General features: G+C 48.1%; 3 protein-coding genes across 13 annotated transcripts in view; 2 read left to right on the top strand and 1 right to left on the bottom strand.

The window, feature by feature from the left end:
• The window catches only part of NDRG4 (NDRG family member 4), a 40868-nt gene extending 31593 nt beyond the window's left edge, over positions 1 to 9275 (top strand). For 3 of the 5 annotated variants that reach the window (XM_059152701.1, XM_059152698.1, XM_059152700.1), the window contains 11 exons: positions 77 to 137; positions 1683 to 1769; positions 1879 to 1935; positions 2311 to 2414; positions 3253 to 3309; positions 3394 to 3445; positions 4396 to 4443; positions 4637 to 4672; positions 4781 to 4832; positions 6216 to 6254; positions 7103 to 9275. In XM_059152701.1, coding sequence (XP_059008684.1) covers positions 77 to 137; positions 1683 to 1769; positions 1879 to 1935; positions 2311 to 2414; positions 3253 to 3309; positions 3394 to 3445; positions 4396 to 4443; positions 4637 to 4672; positions 4781 to 4832; positions 6216 to 6254; positions 7103 to 7257 — 748 coding nt within the window. In that variant the 3' untranslated portion in view covers positions 7258 to 9275. The remainder of the gene's footprint in view (positions 1 to 76; positions 138 to 1682; positions 1770 to 1878; positions 1936 to 2310; positions 2415 to 3252; positions 3310 to 3393; positions 3446 to 4395; positions 4444 to 4636; positions 4673 to 4780; positions 4833 to 6215; positions 6255 to 7102) is intronic. The other 2 variants (XM_059152699.1, XM_059152702.1) reach the window with 1 other exon arrangement.
• A 781-nt stretch (positions 9276 to 10056) lies between these two features.
• On the top strand, positions 10057 to 14390 carry SETD6 (SET domain containing 6, protein lysine methyltransferase). The gene is made up of 9 exons (XM_059152697.1): positions 10057 to 10655; positions 10851 to 10952; positions 11038 to 11182; positions 11260 to 11401; positions 11518 to 11712; positions 11838 to 11958; positions 13209 to 13389; positions 13545 to 13687; positions 13835 to 14390. Exons 1-9 carry the CDS (start codon positions 10629 to 10631, stop codon positions 14138 to 14140), a joined length of 1362 nt encoding a protein of 453 aa, XP_059008680.1. The 5' UTR covers positions 10057 to 10628; the 3' UTR covers positions 14141 to 14390.
• Positions 14391 to 15673: 1283 nt separating this feature from the next.
• Positions 15674 to 26387, bottom strand: part of CNOT1 (CCR4-NOT transcription complex subunit 1) — a 111790-nt gene continuing 101076 nt past the window's right edge. For all 7 annotated transcript variants that reach the window (XM_059152689.1, XM_059152694.1, XM_059152692.1 and 4 more), the window contains exons 43-49: positions 25503 to 25604; positions 22275 to 22448; positions 20680 to 20829; positions 19505 to 19685; positions 17146 to 17278; positions 16187 to 16321; positions 15674 to 16026 (exon numbers count right to left, since the gene is read on the bottom strand). In XM_059152689.1, coding sequence (XP_059008672.1) covers positions 15948 to 16026; positions 16187 to 16321; positions 17146 to 17278; positions 19505 to 19685; positions 20680 to 20829; positions 22275 to 22448; positions 25503 to 25604 — 954 coding nt within the window. In that variant the 3' untranslated portion in view covers positions 15674 to 15947. The remainder of the gene's footprint in view (positions 16027 to 16186; positions 16322 to 17145; positions 17279 to 19504; positions 19686 to 20679; positions 20830 to 22274; positions 22449 to 25502; positions 25605 to 26387) is intronic.

The raw sequence follows: 26387 nt of genomic DNA, 5'->3' as shown, positions 1-26387 counted from the left end.
CAGCAGGCACCAGCTGAGGGCAGTCTCGGGCAGCGCCTTCCCTGGCCCTGGAGTGACCAGCCGTGCTCTCCGCCAGGTTCAAGTACGTGATTGGCATCGGAGTGGGAGCTGGAGCTTACGTGCTGGCCAAGTTTGCCGTGAGTGTCCCTCCTCCCACCCCCCTCCCAGGGCTGGCCTCTCCCTGCAACGCTTCAGCCACAGCCACAGGAACATTGGCTCTTTCTTCCTGCTGCTCCCCCTCCCCCTACTTCCTCTTCACTTAGAAAATCCCCCCCTTTTTTTTTCTTTTTCATCCCAGGAGATTTAAAAAAAGAAGCTATTTTTCCATACATTTCCTCAAAAGACTATAAATGGTAACTTGCATAGCCATTAGCCCAAACCCAAATATCTGTGAGCCACAAACTCTACAACAAATTGGTCTAGCCACTAAGCAAGGATTTTCCTAATCACTTACACACTAATTAGGGTAATTTTTACCCTTTTACATTTCTCTCTTTTTTTTTTTCCAAAGATTTTTGGCAGAGATCACAAGTAGGCAGAGAGGCAGGCAGAGAGAGAGAGGGAAGCAGGCTCCCTGCGGAGCAGAGAGCCTGATGTGGGGCTCGATCCCAGGACCCTGGGATCATGACCTGAGCTGAAGGCAGAGGCTTAACCCACTGAGCCACCCAGGTGCCCCATAAATGGGAGTCATTTCTTAACCAAAAATTACACTTATGTTAAGTTTGGAAGAATTTTTTTTTTCAAAAATGTGACATTCTAGTTGCCATTCTGATGTTAAAGATTTTATTTATTTGTTGGAGATGCAAGCGCACAAGCAGGGGGAGCAGCAGGCAGGGAGAGAAGCAGACTCTTGGCTGAGCAGGGACCCCATGCGGGGTTTGATCCCAACCTCAGGATCATGAACTGAGCTGAAGGCAGACGTTTAACCGACGGAGCCACCCAGGCACCCCAGTTTGGAAGGTTTAAAGGAAGTTGCATTTCAGAAACATCACGTTGAGTAGGAGCCCATAGGCTTTTCATATCTGAAAACAAAAACTTAATTTTCAGGATTCAAAAATTTTTTTCTGTTTAAATACTTCTTTTTCCAAAAGAAAAGGCCATGCATTTTGAACTCCGTGTGGATTTCGGCACTTACCGCTTGTTAGCTGCCGACCGTTCCCCATCCGCCCCAGGAACACTGATAGGATAGCAGAATCGTATCTATATCACTGCTTTCCACTGAAGAAATCATTCGAGTCTCTTTTACATTTGAACACAACACAGGCTTTGGAAAGGTCGGTTTCCTTCTTCACTAGGGTTTTTTTTCTCTGTGAAAGCAAAGAAACAGAATACTTCGTTGAAGATGTTTACTCCTCAGTTTTACATCAGCAACATAGTCAGAGACTGACTAAAAGGCGTGGAAAACAATACCACAGACATAGACTCCAAATCAGTCAAAGAATTGTGAAAGGTTAGGGGAGGGGAAGAGGGCAGGAGGAGGATCAGCAGGGACCGTAGGCAGGGAGCCCAGGCAGGGGAGCCCAGGCAGGGGTCCGGCTGGGCCCTGAGTCATCTGGGACTCTTCTTCTCGGACCCCCCAGCCACCTGCGACATAGGCAGGGCAGGCACCTAGAGCCCGAGTGGGAAGACAGGCTCCCTCCACACCCTTCTGCTTCCCACACCCTGTCTCCCTCTCACCGTAGCTCATCTTTCCCGACCTGGTGGAGGGGCTGGTGCTGATGAACATTGACCCCAACGGCAAAGGCTGGATCGACTGGGCGGCCACCAAGGTGAGCGTGGTCCTGGTAGACAGGGGTGCGGGTGCTGACAGCGCCCTGTGGGTGGTGCGGGGGAGGGGCTGCACTCATGCGGCCTCCCCCTCTGCCCCCCCCCCCCCAGCTCTCTGGCCTCACCAGCACTTTACCTGACACGGTGCTATCTCACCTCTTCAGCCAGGTAAGGGGGTGGGGCCCCCATGGGAGCTGCGCTGGGGGCTGACCTGGGGGTCTTGGGAGCCTCTAGAGGGCCTGGTTCCACCCACTCTCTGGGGTGCCCAGGGCTTGTACCCCCTCACAGCCAGGCAAGAGGAGGAGGTCTGGGTGGGTGTTCTGGCGCATCTGACCTGTCTCCGCTTGGCTGAGACAGATGGGGTTGCTCCTCTGACTGCCGGATGGAGCCCTCCCCTCACTCCACGAGGCACTGCCCCCATCCTCCCCATGGGAAGAAGGCTGCAGGCTGTGCTACCTGCAAGCCGCCTCTGAGACCCCATCCCCGTCTGTCCGTCTGTCTGCTCCCCTCCACGCACCTCCCCTATCTGTCCCCCGGGCCCAGGAGGAGCTGGTGAACAACACAGAGCTGGTGCAGAGCTACCGGCAGCAGATCGGGAACGTGGTGAACCAGGCCAACCTGCAGCTCTTCTGGAACATGTACAACAGGTACGGGCGGTGTGGGGCTCAGCTCTGTGGCCCCAGGCACTTGAGTGCTCGCTCTGCTGGGGCTCGGGGAAAGTGACAGGCCAGACACGTGCGCTCCCCAGTCTGCAGGTGGGCAGCTGGGTGCAGCTCTGAGAAGAGTCACTGCTGGCTCTAGTCACCCCCCTTGAAGGGCAGACAGAGAGCAGGGCTGTGGACGGACTCGGGTGCTTGGGCTCTTCCATGCCCTCTCCCGTGGGGCACTGCGGTCCCGCCAGGGGTGGTGAGGGATGCCAGCAACATCCCTGACCCCCACGGCCTGAACCTCCGGGCTGACATCTGTAGGTGGGGAGGAGGCTGGATGAAGCCCACGGTTTTCAGGCTGTGTTCCTTGGAGCCCACTGGCCTTCCCTCCTTCCTTCCTCCTACTAACATTTATTAAGCTCCTGCTGTATGTGTGGTGCTGGTTATACAGTGGAGAGCCAGAGGACCAGGCTCTGCCTCTCTGACCTTGGATCCGCATGCATGGGCAGTGGTACATGTTGGGGCCGTGCTTAGAGGGGGAGCGACAGTCAAATTGAGGGCCCACCTGGCCTGAATTGGGGGGTCTGAGAAGTCCCATATGAGGGCACACCTGAAGACACCCTATTTGTGCAGGCTATATCCCTGTCTCCCTGTCAGCTGGGATCTGGGAGGCCTTTTCCATAGCTGACAATTCAATAACCATAAGACCCAATTCTGGGCCCAGACGTGGACGTCAGGCCCTATTGCCATTGTGGGATGCTGGGGTGGGGCCTGGTGCGCACGATCCCTGGCATCCCATCCTGAGCTGCCTGTCTCTACTCTGCCTCTCTCTCTGCAGCCGCAGAGACCTGGACATTAACCGGCCCGGAACAGTGCCCAATGCCAAGACGCTCCGGTGAGTGCCCTGCGCCCCCCAGGCTGCCCCTGCCCCCTCCTCCCCCGGCTCAGGCCAGACAGCCCTTTTCCTCTGTGTCTGCAGCTGCCCAGTGATGCTGGTGGTGGGGGACAACGCACCCGCTGAGGATGGGGTGGTGAGTGAGGGACTGCGCCCTGGCTAGTGGGGGTATGGGAGGCGGGAGTAAGGGCATCATTGGCCTCTGGCCGGCAGGACCAGGACCTGGATGTTGACTTCTCAGCCCACCTCCCCACCATCTTGCCATGCATCTCCACCAGGCAGGCCCACCCTTCAGGTGAGGGAGGCGTGTAGATGGAGGGAGCTGGGGCCGGACCACCTGCCAGTCACCCCCTCCCTCCGTCCCTCCCAGCAGTATAGCTCCACCGCAGTCTCTGCCGACCTCAGGCCCAGAGACTGAGCTCTCTCCTCTGCAGCCTGGTTCATTTACTCTGCAGTAATCCCTGAGCACGTGCATCCTGGGTCTAGCCATGGCTCCCGTTGCCTTTGGGGATCATCACCTTCCCCACTGAAACTCTGGAAGCAGGCAGCCCAAGGCTTCATGTCCCCGTTAGCACAGAGCCCTCAAGGTCCAGGAGTACCTGGGGCTGCCCCCAGTGTGCCCAAAACAAGGACACCTACCCTGTGCCTCAGGGCCCAGAGGAATAGGTGTAGGAATAGGGTCCAGACTGTCTGGACCCAGGCAGAGCACCCCCCCTCCGCCTCCGCCCCATCTCTTAACGATCCTTGACCCTCCCTCATCTCACCGCCTGACCCCTGTGGGCCCTGGAGCTCTCCCAGCCACGCCCGGCGAGGTGGCCCCAGCTTCCTGTAAAGACATGGCCCAGCCCCTGCCCCATTCCTGCCCTGCCAGCAGTTGTGAGTGGAGTCCAGGGGTGTCAGGTCCCTCGGGGTGGGGGTGGGGCACCGCTTCCTGATTGGAGGGGCTGGGACTTTCTGAAGGCAGCCTGCATGCCCTCCCTCACCAGTAGAGCTTCCCAGCTCTGGGACCAGAACCTGCCTTAGCAACTGGGGCTAGGGGACTCCCCCAGGGCCGGGGCTGCCTTACTCTGCTGACCTTGTCCTTAGGTGGAGTGCAACTCCAAGCTGGATCCGACCACCACGACCTTCCTGAAGGTGAGGCCTTCCTCCCCTGCTGGAGGCCAGCTCCCCAGCCAAGGGCCCACCCTCGGAGTGGCGGGTGCCTGGGGTCCCATCCGAGGCAGGAGCGGACAGTGTGTCTGCTCAGGGCAGCCTATTTAGGTATACAGGGCCTGGGCAAGGTGTGGGATGACCCCTGCTCAGCTCACCCCCCCTCTCTTCCCTGCAGATGGCAGATTCCGGGGGACTCCCCCAAGTCACACAGGTGAGACTCCTGGCCCTCCTTCCCTTATGTAGGCCGGTGCGGGAGGCTTCCCTTCTCCCCAGTCTCAGGCAGCCAATCAAAGCACGTGACTTTCTCTCTGTCCTGCAGCCAGGGAAGCTGACTGAGGCCTTCAAATACTTCCTGCAAGGCATGGGCTACAGTAAGTCAACCTCCCCCGACCCTGCCCTAGAAGCGTGGGGCGGGGGGCAGACAACAGAAGGGGGCTGGCACACCGTGTGGGGTGATGGCGAGCAGCCTGCTGGCGTGTGACTTCTGTGTTCGCCCGGCCTGGAGGCCGCGCGTCTCCCCACACATTCTCACCATGACTGGGGACTCCAGGTAGTCTCCATCTGAGTTGTGAGGAGGTGATCCCAGGCTGTGTTGGGCTCTCCTGTGCCCTCTGGGAGGCTTTGGGACACTGTTCTCATGGCGATGTGGGGCGGTAGGCTCTTCTTCAGGCCTGGGGGACCGGAGCCCGGGGCTGGGTCCTGCCCACGAAGCCCACGTAAAGCTGAGTCCTGCACACCACCCGCTCCCCTGCCAGACCCACAGCACCTGAGAAGGGCTTTTGCCACAGGGTGGCATGGTAGCGGGGGCGTCAGAGGGGGCTCGTGGGCTGGGGCCTGAGGAAAACATGTGGGACAGCTAAAGGCAGCTGAACCTGGGGGCGGCACGGGTGAAGACCCCAAGGTAACAGGGGCTGTAGGGTGGCAATGGCCACCCTCCTCCCCTCTGCCGACTGCCTCTTAGCAGGGATGAGATGCCCAGACTGTTCAGGAGTGCCTCCAGCCCACACGCACACACACGTGCACGCACACAACTTCTCATCTCCTTGATCCCCCCCCCCCCCGCCCCCACCAATATACCTGGCTCTCCTGCTGGAACTCCTCTCCCTGAATTTGTGTCTCCCCCCAGCCTTCAGCCTCTGGAGCTTGTGCCTCTGTGGAAAGACAGGGAAGGAAAACTGTTTCTGGCTGGGGGCCCAGCCAGAAGTGGGCCTGCCAGCCTCTCTGGGGAGAAGTAGGGCAAAGAGAGGCCCAAGCCAACAGAGGGACACAGCAGGAGCTCTGAGGCTAGGCCTGAGCTCCAGGAGCTCCCAGCAAACGTCTGAGGGATGGGTGGCTGGGACCTGTTCTCAGGGCCCTGTGAAAAATGTCGTTGGGCAGCCCAAAAGCCGGGCAGGATTTAGGAGGTGGTACAGGCCTCCCCCAGTCTGGGCCTGGGGAGACTGAGGCCCAGAAGAAGGGGGAGAGTGCTGCTGCTAGGGATATGGGCCCCAAAGCCCCTCTCGCCATGAGGCCGCAGCCCAGACTAGAGAAGTGGGGGCAAGAGGAGTGTCCCCAGCATGGCGTTTGGGCTCCCTCAGGGGCTGCTTCGGTGGGCGGGCAGGAGTGGGCTTCCTGAGGCTGTGGTCCGGCCCGGCCTGCTCTGTACCTGTCCTGTTGTCTCCTCTCCCTGGCCTTGTGGGGCCACGCTCTTCACCCGAGTTCTGTGTCTCCCCTACCCCCACCCCCCACCCTTCTGGCTCTGTCTTCTCTCTTAGTTGCATACTTGAAGGACCGAAGGCTGAGTGGAGGAGCAGGTAGCCCTGTGCCCCCTCCCATGCATGGACCCCTGCCCCACAACCCCCTGCTCCTTCCTCTGTGCGGTGCTGCAGCCGGGCCTCGTCTTGCTGGGCTTGGGAACTTTCTTGTGTCCTGCTTGCCTCCAAAGTCTGAAAGAGTCCTGCTTTGTCACGGATCCTGGACTCCAGTGGGTTGTGTCCTCCGTTCAGGCTCTAGAGTGGCTGGGGTTTAGAGCAGTCTGGCTTATGGGATGCCGTGGGCCGTGTGGCTTTCAGAGCTCGGGCTGTTGGAACCAGAGCCTCACAGAGCGGAAGCCCAGGCCTAGCCCTGGGAGCAGGGGTGTCCGGCCATGCCCGAGCTGGATGGATGGCCAGTTGCATTCAGGAAGGTGGAATTCGCCCTAAGAGTCTTGTTTGTGCAACTCTGAGTACAGACAGAAACTGGATTTAAGGCAGTCTGTGGCCTCTGCACCTTGTCCTCCTTGACAGAAGTAGTTGTGCTCCCCTGTCCCGTCATCCTCTTGAGGGAGGCATCGTGGGAAATCTGTCCATCCCCGCACCAGCTCAGGGGGCCCCAGTCCAACCACGCTGCTCTAGCCGTAGCTCCGGCCAGCTGTCATGAGATGGGTCCTGCTGGCCTCTGCGGGGGCCCCCGGCCCCCCGCCTCTTGGGCTCAGTCACTGGTGCTGGTGATGCATGCCCCCGGCTTGACAGGGTAGATGCCAGAGCCGCGGCTTGAGACGGGCCCCCGCGCCGTTGGAAGAACGGGTCTGGCTGGCCGCTTCGCTTGCGTCAACCCTTGTCCCACCCGCCGGCCCCTAGCCCTGCCCGCCCACCCTCACGCCTGCTCCCATCTCTGTCCACAGTGCCCTCGGCCAGCATGACCCGCCTCGCCCGCTCTCGTACGGCATCTCTCACCAGTGCCAGCTCGGTGGATGGCAGCCGCCCGCAGGCCTGCACCCACTCGGAGAGCAGTGAGGGGCTGGGCCAGGTCAATCACACCATGGAGGTGTCCTGTTGAAGCCCTTGGCCCGGCAGAGACACCCACCTGCCCCCGCCCGCCTCAACGTCCCACTGCCATCCTCGCGCCGGCTCGTTTTCCTTTTAGTTTATTTTTGTGAAGGCCAAGGGGAGGAAATGGGTTTACTTCTCTTTTGTTAAAAGGATGAGGGGATCCATCCTAGATGCTGCAGAACAGTCTCCGGGTGGTTTGAGAGACTCACTCCTCCCCGCCCCCAGCTCACTCACCTTGTCACCTTGGCTGACTTAGACCCCCTCTTCCAACTTCCCACAGTCAGGGCGGGGGACAGGGAGGAAGGGGATTTGCTAAGGAGAGAGTTCGAGTGCTTCTCTGGGCAGGATCCAGGATAATATCCTAGACTGAAGAAAGCACGGGATGGCCCCCTTGGGCGGGCAGTTGGAGACGGCACGTGGTTTTGAGGTGGTGTGCTGGGACAGCAGGAGCCACAGGGTCCAGCTCAGGTACTGAGGGGACAACCAGGAGGAGGCACTGGGGGGCATTGGGAGGCAGGAATCCTGGAGCTCTGCAGGCCCCTTTCTCCCCATCTCCTCCACCAAGCACATCTGTTTCTGTCTTTTTGCACTTATGACAATCATCTGAACCGTAGCCACAAGGGGGCGCTCCCACCAGGCAGCAGTTTTCCGGGTGCTCTCTGGGCTGGTCTGGTGATGTAGGGCCAGGCAGGCAGGGTCCAAACAGGGTTTCTCTGCCCAAGGAAGACAGAACACAGAGGACCTAAAAGGCAAGAACCCCATAGACTGTCTTAGCCCAAACACTCCACCACCTCCTGGCCTTGGCCCGTGTCTGAGCCAAGGCCCAGAGGTAGAAAGTTGCCTGATCCTCTGTCTCCATTGGGACCTGATTTGGGGACTGAGCTTAAATGCTGGGATAGCCCAGGAGGGTTGGATGCACCCAAGAACTTCATGGTGTCTGCCTTCGGGAGCCAGTATGTGGCTGGAGACAGTGGTGGCTGAGAGTCCCAGTTCCGTGGAGGACAAGGTTTTTGCCCACAGGTTCCGTGGAGGACAATTCACTCAGCAGCAGTGTGTCCAGAACCACCAGAAACATGGTATTATCTCTGGTCCTGGTCAAGCTATGCCAGTATTTTCTGTGGACATCACTAAGAAAGAAGAGAGTTTATTTGGAGAGAAATGGTCTAAGGTAGCGAGACTTCTGCAGGCCCCCACTGCCATCTCAGGACGTCTGGAGTGGCTTGGGCTGGGCCTTACTGGGTCCTGGGGTGGGAAGTGAAGGTTGCCGAAGTGAACAGGGGCCAGGCAGAGGAGAAAAGCTCTCCACACACCCTGGTCTCCTCTTTTCACCTGAAGCCCAGGCCTGTGCCATACACATCCCACCCACCCACACTATCAGGGAGAATCTCCTGACCCAGAAACCAGAGCCACTGGTCTTGGGGCCTAAATCAGTTGCCACACAACCTGAAACAAGAGGGGAGAGAGCAATGAGAACTGCAGGGCTGTGGAGGGGACAGTTGCGTGTGGGGTGCTGAGGCTGAGCGGACACCTGCATCCACCTTTCCTTGGCACATATCACCCCCTTCTAGAATCTTAAGCCATTACTAGACTGCTCTAGAGCCTGGTGGAGTGTTAGTCTGTCCCCAGTTCTATTCACTCACGTGCTTCCTTTGAATATCAAATGTGACTGTTTGAAAAGCTGGTAGAATTAATCTCTCTTATTGTAGATAGCGCTGCAGACCTTGGATTTTTTTTTTCCTGTGTTCTTTCAGATGAGATATCTATAAATATCTATACATTATATATATATATGTATATTGGGTCTTCCTGCGTGTGGTTTTCCATCGGAGGTTGTCTCTTTGGTCAAAGTGAACTTTTAATGGAGTTATTTTCCTCTCTGTATAAAGTGAAGAACCTAATTTTGTGTATTCCAGTGGCTGATGTCATGAAACTTTGAGATGACAAAATGTAAAACAAATAAAACCCTTGTCAAAGTAGAAAGTTAACTGTGCTGGCAAACTAATAAAGAAATGAAGAAGAATTCGAGTATGGTGACGTCAGGCCCATCACAGGAAGCTTTTGAAAAGGCAGCCTTGAGGTTGGTGCTTCTTGGGCTTAGATGGGACTGAAAACGCAGGAGTTCCCATCCATGTTTCTATTTCCAGTTTTGTTGGGGATTTTTTTGTTTGTTTGTTTACCTAAAACTCTACCCCCACCTTGGGGCTAGAGCTCAGGACCACCGGGTGATCAAGAGTCACCTGCTCTACCAAATGAACCAGCCAGGTGCCCCACTTATTTCCAGGTCTCCTCACATTATCTTACTAATTCTTACGTTGTTTTTTTTTTGTTTTTTTTTTTTTTGTTTTTTTTTTGAGAGAGAGACCATGGAGCGGGGAAGCGGGGAGGCGGAGGGAGAAGCAGGAGCCAGGCGGGGTGGCGGGAAAAGCGGGGCTGGGCGATCCCAGGACCTTGAGAACCCGACCTCCAGCTGAAGACAGATGCTTAACTAAGCTACCCAGGTGTCCCTACAATCCTTACATTAATTCCACTGGATATAAATAATCATAGTTTCACAGGTGAAGAAACGGAGCTCAGGATAAGGGATTTGCCCTAAGAAGCAGCCAAGCTAGGAGCTGGCTTTAGCATTGCAGGACTTCAAAACCCTGCTTCATTTTCTAAACTTAACAGCATGCTACTTTCCTATGTTTAACCACCACTTCTGACTCATTAACTCAATAAACATAGCGTTCCTGCTACGTGTCAATAAAGCACGTAAATAAAAATAAAACCCACCATATGCGTATGATGAAAAACAGGGATACACCAGCGAGTGCGTGCAGAGGTGGTTTATTCCCGTTCTGAGAACCCTTCCCATGCCCCTCGGAAGCGCACACAAGCTGCCCCACGGCGCCCGGGCACGCAGGCGCGCGCACCCCAGCTCTGCGCAAAGAACAGCTTCGATTATCCTGGCTGACGACCAGTCCCGATGAGGAAGGCAGGCTGGCCGCCCACCTGGGTGCGCCCACAGCCGGTCACCCGGGAGGCCCTCGCGCTGGTATCCAGAAACTGAATTTGTTCTCCGAAATGTCTCAGCTCTTGGAGACAAAGGGGAGAGAGTTGGGCCTGGCTCGGAACCAGGCTCGAGGCGAGTCAGGGAGACGTCCGACCGCCCGTTTCCTAAACCCAGCTGCGAACTCCTGAGCTTCTGAAGAACGTTCCCGGGGGAGTGATTTGACCAGGTGCAACTCTCTACTCGTCGCCGGAGGCACCGGCGAACGTCACGTGGCGTCGGGGCGGGGACGTAGGCCCCGCCCCCCAAAGGGCCTTTTGTGGGACTCCAGAGGCGCCGGAAACGGCGGCAACGCCGGCGCAGCGCTCCTGACGCGCGCAGCTTCGGCAATGGCGACTGAGGCGAAGCGCCGGCGGGTAAGTCGCAGGAGACGGGAGCGGGGCGCTCCCCTTTCCGCCGCTCCCCTGCTCCGCTCGCTTGCGGGGGACCCTGGCTGCCCTCCGCGCCCCCTCCCCCTACCGAGAACCCTCCCTCCTCTCGCACCTCGGTCTGCTCCCGCGTCCCGCGCGTTCTCCCGGGCGGGCCCTCTCCACGGCGCTGGTTCGTTCCAGGTGGCGGAGCCTGTGGGCGGCAGCGACGCGGACGCGGACCCGGACCCGGTGCCCGGTTTCCTGAGCTGGTGCCGGCAGGTTGGGCTGGAGTTGAGTCCCAAGGTGAAGAGGCGGGGGCTGCGGGCTGGCGTACGCGGCGGTGGGGGCGGGGCGCACGCCTTCTCTGACCCGCGGCTCCCCGGTCCAGGTGGCGGTGAGCCGGCAGGGAACGGTGGCCGGTTACGGCATGGTGGCCCGGGAGAGCGTGCGGCCCGGGGAGCTGCTGTTCGCCGTGCCGCGGGCCGCCCTCCTTTCGCAGCACACCTGCTCCATTGGCGGCCTGCTGGAGCGAGGTGGGTGCGCCGGCGGGGACGCGACGGGGAGGCGGGCCGCGCAGCTGCGCGGGTTTTCACCTCCGTGTCTCCCTCAGAGCGAGGCGCGCTGCAGAGCCAGTCGGGCTGGGTGCCGCTGCTGCTGGCGCTGCTGCACGAGCTGCAGGCCCCGGCCTCGCCCTGGAGCCCCTACTTTGCGCTCTGGCCGGAGCTGGGCCGATTGGAGCACCCCATGTTCTGGTGAGCGCCTTAGTAGGGGGTGGGGAGCACCAGCACCGGAGCCTGGCTCGAACCGGCCTGGCCGGAGACCGGGTCCCCAGGCACTAGTCCCGGTGGGGGGTGGGGTGTCACTGCAGGCCTGAGGAGGAGCGCAGGCGACTGCTGCAGGGCACAGGTGTACCGGAGGCCGTGGAGAAGGACTTGGCCAACATCCGCAGCGAGTACTATTCCATCGTGTTGCCTTTCATGGAAACCCACCCGGATCTTTTCAGCCCCAGGGTTCGCTCCCTGGAACTCTACCGCCAGCTCGTGGCTCTTGTGATGGCCTACAGGTCAGTGAGCAGACCTTGAAGGACTTTCTTCCTTTAGAATTGAGGGATAAGAGGGGAAAGAATGGCGAACCGCACCCCAGTCTCTCACCCTACACTGGGCTTTAGCAGAGTTCTCTCTGTGGCAGCTTTCAGGAACCACTGGAGGAAGAGGAGGATGAAAAGGAGCCAAACTCCCCTTTGATGGTGCCTGCTGCAGACATACTAAACCATTTAGCCAATCATAATGCCAATCTAGAATACTCTCCAGTGAGTGCCTCCCTCTGTTACTGTTCTTATGTGCACTGATGATCAGGCATTTGATTCAAACCAGTGCTTGTCATTTGTGCTGGTCTGAGAGGCTAAGTGGGGCCCGTTCTCCTCATGGTAAAAACAGAGATGAAGTTAGCTTTTCTTGTGATGTAGGTTGTTTGCATATTCCGAACAGTTGAAACACAAAACCTCAATACCCGCAAAGAAAGTTGTGGTTATTTTTCTAAGCTACTGCCATCATTTTCTTGGTGTCAGAGGTTGGCTATACTGTCAGTACTTCGTGGGGAGAAGCAGGGAGGGGAAGCGGATGGGCTTACATCAGGTCAAAGATAATACCAGGGTTGTAGCAATTCCATTTACTAAGTGGAATGTTGTAAGAAAAGATGAAGTTTATGGAATTAGGGAATGGCTATTTTTAATCCTGGCCTCCCATCTGCCATTTTCATTGGGGTTTAATTGTTCCTTTCTAAAAACAAGCAGCTTTTTTCTAAGTACTGCAGGTGACTGAGCAGAGATTCACCTAATAAAGCAGTGAGGCTGAACTTGACCTTTTGTAAGTCTCAACTCTTTGATTCTACTGTATAGGCATATTTCACCTCAGATACTGTGCTTTTTACAAATTGAAGGTTTGTGGCAACCCTGTGTTGAGCAAGTCTATCGGTGCCATTTTTCCCCCCCTTTGGGAGCAGCAGGCTTCCTGCTAAACAGGGAGCCTGATGCAAGGCTCGATCCCAGGACCCTGGGATCATGACCTGAACCGAAGGCAGAATCTTAACGGCTGAACCACCCAGGTACCCTCTTGTTTCAGGACTGTGTGTCCTATTTTGGGAAGAATTAAAATTGTAAGAATTGCAATATTTCAAAAGTTCCCATTATTACTATATTTGTTTTGGTGATCTGATCAGTAAATAAAACTCCCAGAAAGCTCAGGTGGTGGTTAGCACTGTTTAGCAAAAAAACTGTTTTTTGAAATACATTTTATGTGCACTGGGACACAAAAAAGTTCATTTGACTCATTTTTTTTTTAAACAGTATTTGCTTTTTTGTGGTGGTGTGGAACCGATCCTATACAATCTGAGGTATGCCTATACAGGACTTTAATAGGAACTAAAAGTAAAATGTGGGTAGGCGTATCGTCAATTCCAGTGCTGAACTGTACCCACTGGGAAGATCTTCCGAAGAGGGAATTAATCTTCATGGGGCTGGCCAGGGAAGGGCCTAGTCCCAGCTTCTCCCTTCCACCCCAGAATTGTCTTCGGATGGTGGCCACTCAGCCCATTCCTAAAGGCCATGAAATTTTCAACACTTACGGGCAAATGGCTAATTGGCAACTGATTCATATGTATGGTTTTGTTGAACCATATCCTGACAACACGGATGACACAGCTGACATTCAGATGGTGACAGTTCGTGAAGCAGCATTACAGGGTGAGTGTCTGGTTGATGCAATCCTGCGACACCAGTGGATAGGTCTCTGCCCACCCCAGGTGCTCTTAAATAGCAGCTGCCCCATTCTTTGGAAACTGGGTAGTAGATAAGAACTGCTGGATATATGGAGACATTAACACTATTACCGTCTACAGGAACAAAAGCTGAAGCTGAAAGGCTCCTACTCTATGAACGCTGGGATTTCTTATGTAAACTGGAGATGGTTGGGGAAGAGGGAGCCTTTGTGATTGGGCGTGAGGAGATACTCACTGAAGAGGAACTGACCTCTACACTCAAGGTAAAGGGCTGAGAATAGCCAAAAAATATTTAGAGCTTAGATGAGAAAGGAAACGTGGAACGGAGGGAGAACACACTTAAATGCTGTCGAGATAGGCTTCTCTAAATTTAGAAATACACAATTAAAGGGCCCAATGATTGCTTCTAGGTACTGTGCATGTCTCCTGAGGAGTTCAGAGAGTGTAAAGACCAGGATGGATGGGGAGATAATAAAAGGGAAGAGGACAGCCTGACCATCACAAATATCCCGAAACTCAAAGCATCATGGAGACAGCTTCTTCGGGACAGTGTTTTGTTGACCCTGCAAAACTATGCCACAGACTTAAAATCTGAACAAGATTTACTAGGTAACAAGGAGGTGTACACCAAACTGAGCTGGAGGGAACAGCAGGCCTTGCAGGTTCGCTATGGTCAGAAGATGATCTTACACCAGTTGTTGGAACTGACAAGTTAGCAGGTTTTGTGTTGCCTGAAGAAATCTCGACAAGAACTTTATTCTAAGCTAATATTCACTGATGCTTGAAAAAAATGAGAATTTGGATCTTCTGCTTCACTTTTCCTTTCATTAAGTGCCAAAAGGAAAAGCAGCAAAGGTGGTATGTTAGGGTTAACTCTGAGGTAAGGCTAACCGTTTGAAGATTGGGCACAGTCTTTAAAATTGGAAACTGCTGATGGTTACTAAGACCAATAAATCATTTAACTGCTTTGTTCTCAGTCTGAACTAGAGTTAGCAGAAATGTGACAGTAGTAAGGTCTTGGTCTTTAGTAAGTAGTTAAGGTCATGGACTTTAAAGTAGACCTGGGTCTACTTTGAGCAAGCTTCTTCCCTCCAAGACTGTTTCCTGTTTGAGGGTTTGATGAGCTGTATGGCGATGGCACAGCTCAACCTTAAGGGAAGGAACCCTAAGACACGACACCAATGACATTCAGACCTTACTTGTTAAAATTTCTATTTAATCTTGAACTTTTTTGTCCTCTGTGGCCATAGAACTTGACAATCAAAGGTAAGGTATTTTTTAGGTGGCATAAATTTTAAATATATCAAAATCCCACAAGGAGAAAGGCTATGAAAAATCTTTTGTAATTCTTTTATCACAGAAACCTGCTCCAGTGATTTTCTACTGTTGAAACATGCCAGGTTAGTGGGAAAGATCTCATCATTCAACAAGAAGTGATGTTTCCTCATGGCCCCTGGCTCTGTGAGACGGGGCTGTCCACTTTCCTCACCACCAGCACTGGCTGCTGCTACTGAGAAAGGCACAGTGGACTCACACGTATGTCATGACTTTAATGTTTTGACTACAGTATGCATACACATACAAGTAAGGGAGCTAGAGCCCAGGGGCTAGAAAGGCTACAAAATACAACACATGGACCAATACATTTACAAAACATTCAAAATCTTTACAAAAGGGGCTGTATTGGTCCTTTTGACTTTTTTGTTCAACATAGCCTATATGGCTATTCACTGGGAAGGAGGAAGGGCAATTCATATGCTTTAGTCCCCTTTCCCGCAATTTACAAGTATGAAGAGAGCGCTAGGGGCACTTGTAGGCGTGATGTGGTTTCCCTTTATAAAAAGAGCTGACTGTATCTTGGGGCCTAAAGGGGTAAGTTCTCCAGCTGAAATGAGAAAATGATGCTCTCCCAGCAGTCAGCTTCAGATTTGGGGAAGAAGCAAAACAAAAATCCATGGGCTCTCGATTGTGAGCTCTTCCCATGTTCCCTAAGCATACCAAATAGTAGCACATACACATTTTTAACAACTTTGTGATTTTCAGGGTCCCCTGTCCACATTAAAAAAATAAGTTACACAATATTTAAACTGGCTTTTTTTGCTATTCTTTGGGACACCAGGAATGTCAGAGACATGGAGCTATGTTATATCCCCACACAAGTGCATGGCATCAACAGCCTTCAGTTACAAGCTAGGCAGGTATCAAGTTTACCTACTAGCCTTGGACACATTTTGCACAAACCCAAGAAGTTCCAGACAAAGGTTTTATCTTTCATATATTTACACAGTTCAAAATGATATTCACAGCATCTTCTAAATTTTGGCCAAGAGTCAATAAAAAGCATTTAAACTTTGGAACGTGCCCACATAGGAAGCTGACCCAAACAGTAATTGGGGCAGGTACCCGGAAACCAAAGGGCTGGGAAAGTCAGGAGGAGCTGAAAGGGTTCTTCAGCCAGTTTATAAACCTGGTGCAGTGGGACCTCCAGGCTGTGACACATTTACAGCAGAGATGCAGATCCATCTAACTGGCACCTGTCCCTTCCATTACTTGCTGAGCCTGCTTCTGTCCCATGCAGCACTGTGCAACCGACTGGAATAACCTGAAAAGAGAGACAGTTACAAGTTTGTGAGAAAAACTTCAGACCTGGCAGTATCTTGGGTCACCTGAGCTTTGGCTATCATTAACCTTCTTAATCACCCACCCCAGTTAGAGCCATCTTCTGTTTCTCATTCTTAAATAAAAAATGACTTTGAACTCACTTTTCAATTTCTGGGGCACAGTGTACAAACTCGTGGTTCCAGAACTTAAATGCTGGATTTTTAATCAGCTCAATGAAGGTAATAAGAAGACCCCAAGGATGTGGCCTATTTACAATCAACCGTTCCAAGAGAACCCTGAAGGGGAAAAAAGGGTTAGTTACTGCACAGAGAAACCTACAAATTTATGACCACTTCTCCTTTACCCTTTTTCCTAACTTTTCTCCTTGATTATGAAATTACGTGTAAAGGTTAGCTTTACTAATGACAAGGGGAGTAATGTCTATATATATAGTATGGTTAATCAGGTGGATTCTGGAATTAGAAAACCTGGGTTTGTATCCTGCCCCTCTTCCCATTAGTTAGTCTAGAAGACTGAGTTAAGGTAAAAATAACCGTATCAGATAATAGGTCTGTCCCACTTTTTACAATGTGTTTATCTCTTTCACCAGAATCTACCCACTGCCCAATCTCCAATGCTATGCGGACTGAGCAGTCTGCACAGATTCCTAAACTACCATTACATCAAAAAAGGGGGAAAGAAAAACACGTATGATTTGGTTATTTCTCTTTCAAACTTCTCCTAGACTAGACGATAAAGAAAAGCCCAAGTTCTTTAGATGGCTTTTAACAGGACTGTAGATTCAGGACTCTGGATGAAAAAACATCATCACCACTACCACCACCTGAGGAAAAACTGCTGACTTTCAATCAAAATGCCAGTACCTTTTGTTAAAGACCTTTTATTTTAGCAATGATTAGAATTTGTAATTCTCTACTTGTCATTTTGTGTCTATCAGACTAGTCAACTGCTAGGGCAGGAACCATGTCCATTTTGCTCACAACTGTATCTCCTATTTAACAGGTAAAAGATACTCAATACTGACTACATGGGGGAAAAAATCTTTGTAACAAAGGGGAAGAGGCACCACATAGAATTATCTGAAAAACATCTCCCTTACCTTGTAATCTGTTCTTGGATAGCTTCAGTGTTGGCTTCTGCAAAAAGGTACAGCATGGTACAGCTGAAGTAGTGAGTGTGGCTATTTGGGTACCGCAGCTGATTTGCAATGGCATTCAGGAAGAGATACCGACCTAGAAATTCAGAAAACTCATTTTATTGCAGACTTGTCTCACATGAAAAGCCAACATAAAAAGACAAATCATTCTGAGGGGCTAAGGTATGGATTTCTACACTCAAATGCTCTGCCACTGAGCTATAACTCCTAAGGTTTGGATTTCTGATACAGGTTTTCACAGTATCCGTTAGTTTCAACCAGTAGGTCTTGAGTCCCCAGTGTTTCCATTTCTGGGATGGGAGGTTGTTACTTTGTATCTTCATTTTTTTAAATATTTAAAAACACCCCTGCATATAAGCATTTAAAAAAATTAGGGAAGGGGCGCCTGGGTGGCTCAATGGGTTAAGCTTCTGCCTTCAGCTCAGGTCATGATCTCAGAGTCCTGGGATTGAGTCCCGCACCGGGCTCTCTGTTCAGCAGGGAGCCTGCTTCCTCCTCCTCTCTCTCTCTGCCTGCCTCTCTGCTGACTTGTGATCTCTGTCAAATAAATTAAAAAAAAAACAAAAACAAAAACTGGGGTGCCTGGGTGGCTCAGTGGGTTAGGCCGCTGGCTTCGGCTCAGGTCATGATCTCAGGGTCCTGGGATAGAGTCCCGCATCGGGCTCTCTGCTCGGCAAGGAGTCTGCTTCCTCCTCTCTCTCTCTCTGCCTGCCTCTCTGCCTACTTATGATCTCTCTCTGTCAAATAAAATCTTTAAAAAAAAAAAAAAATAGGGAAGAATAGCAATTTCACAGATTTCTTTAATGTCGCTTAACAGACAGCTGGATTCTTCTGCCCCATGTTCAGTGTGTTCCAATGTTGTGTTTTATGTCGCCCCTGGAGAACTCCACTGGACACTCATGACAACTTGAGTACACACACATCATTATTGTGAAAGTAGTTTTGGCCTCCTAGCCCTTATGTGAAAGGGTTTTGGGGATGACCAGCCCTTAGGGCTTCCACTCCACACTTTGTGAGAACTGCTAGTTTAGACTATATTGGAATAAATACATATTAACTGGATTTGGTTGTCTGCCTCTGCTTGATTATTACTCATGTTTATAAGGCTATTCAAGTGAGCTTTAACACTAAAGGCTATACCCCTCCCCCTTTTTTTGCTGGGTATGGACATAATGGTGTTCAGTCTTGTTAAATCTTGATTTTCTATTGTTTCAGATCCCTTCACAAACAGACAAGCAAGTGCTTGTGCATCAAGATTAACTATCTCCTCCAGAACTGGTAACAGTGAAGTTAAAAGTAGGCATCCTTTTTAAAGTATATGTATGTTATGGGTGCCTGAGTGGCTCAGTTGGTTAAGCATCATCCAGCTGTTGATTGCTGGGTCACCTGAATTCAAACCCCTGTGGGGCTCGAGCCTAATTTCAAAAAAAAATTTTTTTAAATAAATTAAAAAAAAATTTTTTTTTGTGTTAAAATAAGCAAGTCTATGTAGTTGATTAGTACCTACTGGGGTCTCTATTAAGAATGAATATAGAAGACCAAAAGAAATGTGATTCGACCAGGCAAGATGCAACCTTTGGGAAGAATTCTATACTGTCAACTTTCCAAAAAGCAGGTTAAGGAAAATCCTATGTTAATTTTTATATACCTAATATTTAACAAGTTGCCTAACAGACACTAATAAATGCTGGGGAGAAACATAGGCTAACAAAACAATCTAAGATGAGCTTATTTTTAAAGAGAGGCTAGTAAAAAGAAAATGTTCATTTTCACACTAAAAAAAAAAAAATAGTGTAATCATACAAACTGAAATACTAAGTAATGTGGTAGGGATTCTGGATATTTCTTTCCATTTCTCCAATTTTTTTGCATTAAGCAGATAGTATACAACTAAAAGAGCCAGCAGAGAAAGACAAATACCATATGATTTTACTCATTATGGCAAATTTAAGAAACAAGCAAAAGAAAATAATGAGAAAGAGTCAAAGCAAGAATCAGACTTAATTTTAGGGAATAATCTGGAGGTTACTAACGGGGAGTGGGTATAGAGATGGATTAAACAGGTGATGAAAATTAAGGACTGCATTTAGGATGACCACTGGGTGATGTATGGAACTACTAAATTACTGTACTATACACTTGAAATTGATGTAACACTGATAACTGGGATTGAAATTTAAAAAATACAGCCATAAACATACTGGTAAAATAACTGTCAGTTGTGGCTTAAAATATTTTTATGATCAGACTATGGCAAAAGGTGCAGAGAACTTAACTCTCAGAATTGGCTGGCCTCACTCACCTTCAGTGTCCAAGTCCACAGCTAGGTTCTGGAAGATGTCCATGTGAGCCGAGTGGGTGATCGTGCTCATTGATGGCGTACTACCCTTGTTGTGGATATGTGCAATGGCCTGAGTCCCTACGTAGAGCACCAGTGCATTTATGAGCTGGAGGTTATAACGATTGCCAGGCTCATTGGATACCTAAACGAACAAAACAAAGCTACTTATTTTCACACAGGATTCAATATTTCTAGCCCTTTTCATGCCTTCATAGAAGAGCTGAACTGCTCTCAACATTTGTGATTTATATTTTAGAAATTTGCATGACTTTGTGAGGTTGCTGAACAAATACATAGTTGCCTAAGGATGGTTGGGTCAGTACCAAAAACGATTTCCCTTTGGAAGCCAAAACTTGAAAAGGTATCAGCAAACAAGTAAAGTTTGTAAATCAGACTATGCATTATCTCAACTACATTAAAATATCTGGAGGGGCGTCTGGCTGGTTTAGCAGGTGGTGTGAGACTCTTGATAACCGGGCTGTGAGTCTGAGCCCCACATTCATTTTGGAAATTAATGAAATCTTAGAGAAAAAAAATATTTGGAGGGGAAAAAGTAGTTTTCTGGTATGGAAAGACTGGAAAGATAACACAATTTCAAGTCCTCTTCTGTACACCCAACAACGAGAATCCATTTAGAACAATCTTGGGAGGACTGACAGGGAATGATTATCAGCAGTATTATTCTTAAAGAAAACAAGCCTATTCCCCGGTTGCCTCTTCCAAGGCAATAGCTTTGTGTCAGTGATAAAATGAAGTAGGTAAAATGCATAATTCAGGTAATCTCATATAATCTCATCCAACCAGTAGAAATAACATTTATGTTTTAAAAATTTTAAATCCAGTTGAAAACACTAACTCCCAGGTGTACGTAAGTAGCTCAGTCAAACATCTGTCTTCAGCTCTGGTCATGATCCCAGGGGTCCTGGGATTGAGTCCTGCATCAGGCTCCCTGCTCAGCTAGGAGTCTGCTTCTCCCTCTCCCTATGCCCTTCCCCCTGCTCATGCTCCTCTTCACTCTCTCAAATAAAATCTTAAAAAAACAAAACAAACACTCGTTCCCAAATAGGCCATCCACGGGACTATGCCTACAAAATGCTTTCTATGAAAGCTAAAAGTTTTAAATCAAACCAGTTAACCTGTAGGTTGCTTCGCAAATCAGACAGAAAAGTGACCGGTGATCGAGTTTTAAGATAGGAATCCAAATCCTTTTTGAACTGAGGTGGCATCACTCCAGTAAAATTGGTAAGAATCCGGGGTGCAATGTTAATCTCACTCAACATATCCACCTGCAGCAGACAAATAAAATAATCAAAACCAGAAGTGTGTGTAGAGTTAATAGTAAATTCTTTGTCTCTGCCTTAAAAAGTGGTGGGATTGGGGCGCCTGGGTGGCTCAATGGGTTAAGCCGCTGCCTTCAGCTCAGGTCATGATCTCAGGGTTCTGGGATCGAGTCCCGCATCGGGCTCTCTGCTCAGCAGGGAGCCTGCTTCCTCCTCGCTCTCTCTGTCTGCCTCTCGGCCTACTTGTGATCTCTCTCTGTCAAATAAATAAATAAAATCTTTTAAAAATAAAAATAAAATAAAAAGTGGTAGGAGTGTTTTCCCAAAACTGTACATTATAAATGTCCTGATGAGAGCTGCCACTTTTTATTAATCTTTAATTAAAAGAATATCTCCAACATGATACAAATCTCTCATTCTGTAATAAATTTTCTTATATATATCTTTCTAAATTAGGGCAGGGTACCTTCCTAAATTAAGGCTGGATTAGGTAACTTTTGCAACGAGGTTTAACGTATACCACTAAAAGTTTGTTTCCTGGACTTGGATTTCAAAAAAGAATACAGAGGAGATTCCTCATCCTAACAGTTCTAGTTTTTAAAAAGATGCCCCAGGGGTGCCTGGGTGACTCAGTGGGTTAAGCCTCTGCCTTGTCTCAGGTCATCATCTCAGGGTCCTGGGATAAGTCCTGCATCGGGCTCTCTGCTCAGCAGGGATCCTGCTTCCCCACCCCCCTCCCTGCCTGCCTCTCTCTGCCTACTTGTGATCAAATAAAGAAATAAAATCTTTTTCTAAAGCGGGGGGGCCCTGGGTGGCTCAGTGGGTTGAGCCTCTGCCTTCGTTTCGGGTTGTGATCCCAGGGTCCTGGAATCGAGCCCTGCATCCAACTCTCTGCTCACCAGGGAGCCTGCCCCCCCCCCCCGCCTGCCTCTCTGCCTACTTGTGCTCTCTCTTTCTCTCTGTCAAATAAATAAATAAAATCTTAAAAAAAAAAAAGCCCCAGCAGAACAGATCATACTTGCTACTTACAAGTAAATAAATAAATAATGCATATTAAAGAAAAGAGTGCAAAATACATAAAAATTACAGTAGCCACATCAGGGCTACACATACAAAAAACACCTTTGAAATATGAGCATTACAAAGTTCTGTTCTACAATTCTGTAAACCAGGGCCACCCAGCAAATAACTGGTTCAACACCTCTATTAAGGTTCTATAAAAATGAATTTACTATCAAAATTAATTTAAAATAGCAGCTAGGCAAATACTGTGAACTAACATTCAGCAAGCTTAATAACGTGATCTCCCCCCACCACCCAACAGCATTCTCACCTAACAACTTGTGTGTGTATATGCCTGAGAAGAGAGGGGTTAAACAGGTCTACCACTAGAGAAAGGGCTCAAATTCTAAGATATAACTTACTTCTCCTTGCACTGTTTGGAACTTTACCTTCAGATTAGGAGTGAATGGGTCTGGGAGCCTCATGTTTCTTGGGAAGGCACTCAGGATGAGATTTCTTAGCTGAATACAATTAGGTGGGATCACATCACAGAATCCATAATGGTAATCACAAAGGAACTCAGGGAAATCATGCAAAAGAACCAGAAGCACTCTCAAAGTACCCTATTTAAAAAAAAAAAAAAAAAAAGAAAAGAAAGAAAGAAACAAAAAAAACATTGGCTGTTTCCCGCATTAAGTTAGGAAATAAGAGTAAAATTTATACTACCGTAAGTAAAAAAGACAAAAGTATATACTACGGTAACAAATTACAGGCTTTTTACCAAAATATTTACATCTGGAAATCACCAAAAACCAGCTTTGGGGAGTTTACACCTTTTATGTGTATGCTTTAAGAGGCTGGCAAAAATAAATTAACTAATTAATTAAAAGGCAAAAAATTCTGTCTTCAGAAGCTGGAAAAAACAACTAATGAAAACCAAGAAAGGAAAAAAGGAAAATCAATTACATGTTGTAAAAAGTACTAAAGGAGGGCGAAACAAAGCTGGTATCCTTGAAAAGATTAAAATCCAGGCTTAGATGGCTTTACCAGCAAAATCTTCATTATAAGCACTTAAGGAAAAATGAATACAATTTTCCCAATCTCAGTTTTTTCCAATTCTTTTAATGAGATTTGCATACTCTTGATACCGAAGCTTGATGTGAAAAATCACACAAAAATCTTAAATATTAGAAACAGAAATCACAGTGATATATCATGATGAAATGGTTCCAAATGCAATGGCAGCTTAAGCATTTGATGGAGTTATTAATAAAAAAATTTTTCATTTTAAAAAAGCATTCAATGTAACTCAATACCCATTTAATGACATTTTAAAACTCAACAAATTATAAATAGAAGGGCATTTCCTTATTCAGATAATGGCATCTGCAAAACAAAACTGTAGATTTTTAAAAACATAATGGTGAATTACTGAAAGCTTTCTTTACGATCATTAAGAAGACAAACACGACATTATCTCTATCTTCTACTCAACAGTTGTGGAGTTACTGGCCACTGACAATAAGGCAGGTAAAATAAAGCAAAAATCCACTGCTGTATGTAGATGAATTGACTGTGTATATAGAACATACTTCCTGGGACACCTTAGAGGCTCAGTCTGTTAAGCCTCTGCCTTCGGCTCAGGTCATAACCCACATCCATGTCTACACTGGGTTCCTTGCTCAGCAGAGAGCCAGCCTGCTGCTCCCCCTGCTTGTGCATGTGAGCAGGCTAATAAATGAATAATCTTAAAAAAAAAAAAAAAAAAAGAAAGAAAGAAAGAAAGAAAAAGAATACACTTCTCCCCACAAAAGACACAGATAAACTCTCAGAAAAAGTAAATTTTGTTAGGTAGCTAGATACACAGCTACAAGGTAGCTGGGCAATATATATATATAAAAAAAAAAATCAGTTTTGTTTCTATATGCTGCCAACAAACAAGAAAAAATTTTAAAGGTATTTTACAATTTTACAAAAAACATCAAATAACTAAGGATAATTCTAAAGAAAGAGACTGAAAACCTCTATGCTGGAAAACTACAAAGCATTACAGAGTAAAATTAAAGACCTAACTAAATTGAAACATCCATGTTCAAGATTGAAAGGCTCAATATTATTAAGAGGTTCTCTATTCTCTCCAAAGTGATCTATAGATCCACTGCAATCTCAATCTAAATCCCAGCCAGCTTTCAGAAGTTGAGCTGACTATACAGTTCTTTATGCAATGGCAAATGACATTAAACAGCCAAAATAATCTTTAAAAAAGCAAAGTGAGGACAATTTACTCTACTCATTACTCTGGTTTTTAGTAAGTCTTACAAATCAAGACAGTTTGGTACTGGCCTAGGAACAGATAAACAGATCAACTACAGAGACACGCATACACAAATGGTCAATTATTTTGATAAAGGTGCCCAATCAATTCAATGGGGAATAAAAAATGGTACTCAAAAGCCTTATATTACTTACTGTGGGGTGGCATTACTAGGAAGGATGAGGAAATGAACCTCACCCATACACAATTATTAAATTTGAGACAGATCATATTATGGTAACACAAAAGCCAGAATAATGTAGGTTCTTGGGCAATGAACAGAGTACAAGCAGAATAGATGTCAATTTGGGACTGGCAAAGCCAACATGAGATACAAAAGCCAACATTTAACGAAAGCAAAAACTTGGATCATTTTTACTACATTAAATTGAAAGTCTCCATTCCTCAAAAGACACCTATTTTTAAGGGAATAAAAAGGTAAGCCACAAGAGTGATTTGGAAATAATCTGATTATGTATTAAACAAAGGGCTCATATCCAGAATATATGAAGAATTCCAATTTAAAAATAAGAAAAACATTATCTGGTGAAAAGATGAGCAAAAAACTATAAAAGGAACATCACCAAATGATACCCAAATGGCCACTGTACTCATTAAAAAAATCAAGGATATGCAAAATTCATTCACAGTGAGATCCTAACTGCACAACTGCCAAAATGGCTAAAACAAAAAACAGACAATACCAGGGATATTCTGGTATAAGAGTTAATGGACACATATACTTTGTAAAACTAGCAGCATCTATTGAAGTTGAACCTATGAATATGTTTTGTGGGGACTGGTTATGAAATACACTTGATTTTTGTGTTTTCCTGAGGATCTGTTATTCTTTAAAAACTTAATAGGAAAAGTGAGGTACTTGGGTGACTCAGTCGGTTGTGTCTGACTTCAGCTCAGGTCATGATTTCAGGGTCCTGGGATCAAGTCCTGGATAGAAGTCCCTCTCCCTTTCCCTTTGCCCCCTCCCCAATGCCCTCTCTCAAATAAATAAATACAGTTTTGTTTTGTTTTGTTTTAAGCATTAATTAGGGGCGCCAGGGTGGCTCAGTGGGTTAAAGCCTCTGCCTTCGGCTTGGGTCATGATCCCAGGGTCCTGGGATTGAGCCCCGCATCGGGCTCTCTGCTCTGTGAGGAGCCTGCTTCCTCCTCTCTCTCTGCCTGCCTCTCTGCCTACTTGTGATCTCTCTCTGTCAAATAAATAAATAAAATGTTAAAAAAAAATAAATAAAATAAAAATAAAAGCATTACTTAATAAAAAAAAAAATAGGCCTCATATTCCCAGTTGACAGTGTTCAAAATTTTAAGTTTAAAGTATTTTAATGTGTAACTGCAAATTAATTACCTTATAGAGGATTTGCATAGGTTTGGTGAGTTCCACATTTCTAAGGAAAGGCGCTAAATATTTGAATAAATCAATCAGTAGCTGCGCATACATAGGCCATCCCTGAAAGAAAGAAATGTACATGAGCCGTAATTATACTCAGCTGCTCTTCTATCATCAAAAAGATGCCCAGGCAGCTACACTGTGACTTACTATCATCTTCATACTAATGTAACTAGAGAATACGGACATTAAATACTGCAAAGACTGGCATGAAAAGGGACTAAGCATAATTATGGCAACAGTGAGAAATAATATTTACAACAAAATGGCTCCAGGGGTGCCTCAGTGTCTCAGCTGGCTGAGCACCGGACTCTTGATTTTGGCTCAGGTTGTGATCTCAGGGTCAGGAGACGGAGCTCCCTGTCCAGCTCCCCCCTCATGCGGAGTCTGCTTGAGCTTCTTTCCCTCTGCCCCTACCCCCGCCATGTATGCATGTGCTCACACTCTCTCTTTAAAGAGAAATAAATCTTTAAAAAGGGGGGGGGGGTGCCTCCAGAAATTCCAGGATATATAGAGGTCCTTGTTCCTATAGCAAAATTTAAAGAGGACAAGGAAACTCAGAAAACTCAGAAAATTTCAGACACAAAACAAAACAGTCAATTAAGAAACTGACAGAGGTTTGTTTTCTTAACTCCTTCTTTTAATTAAGTCCTAGGTCTCAACCATTTCCTTTCCCACTTCCAACTCCTGTCCAGTAACTTGCAGTTTATAAAAAGTTCACAACACAAATCTTCTCAGCCAAACATGGCCTGTCATCAACTCCCAACTATACAAACTATGTTCTTTTGGACAAGTTTATGTTACTGTGTTCCTCCTCCTGGAATACCAAATAAAACCCACTCC

The sequence above is a fragment of the Mustela lutreola genome, chromosome 16 (assembly GCF_030435805.1).
Source record: "Mustela lutreola isolate mMusLut2 chromosome 16, mMusLut2.pri, whole genome shotgun sequence".
Lineage (NCBI taxonomy): Eukaryota > Metazoa > Chordata > Mammalia > Carnivora > Mustelidae > Mustela > Mustela lutreola.
This window is presented reverse-complemented; position numbering and strand designations above follow the sequence as displayed.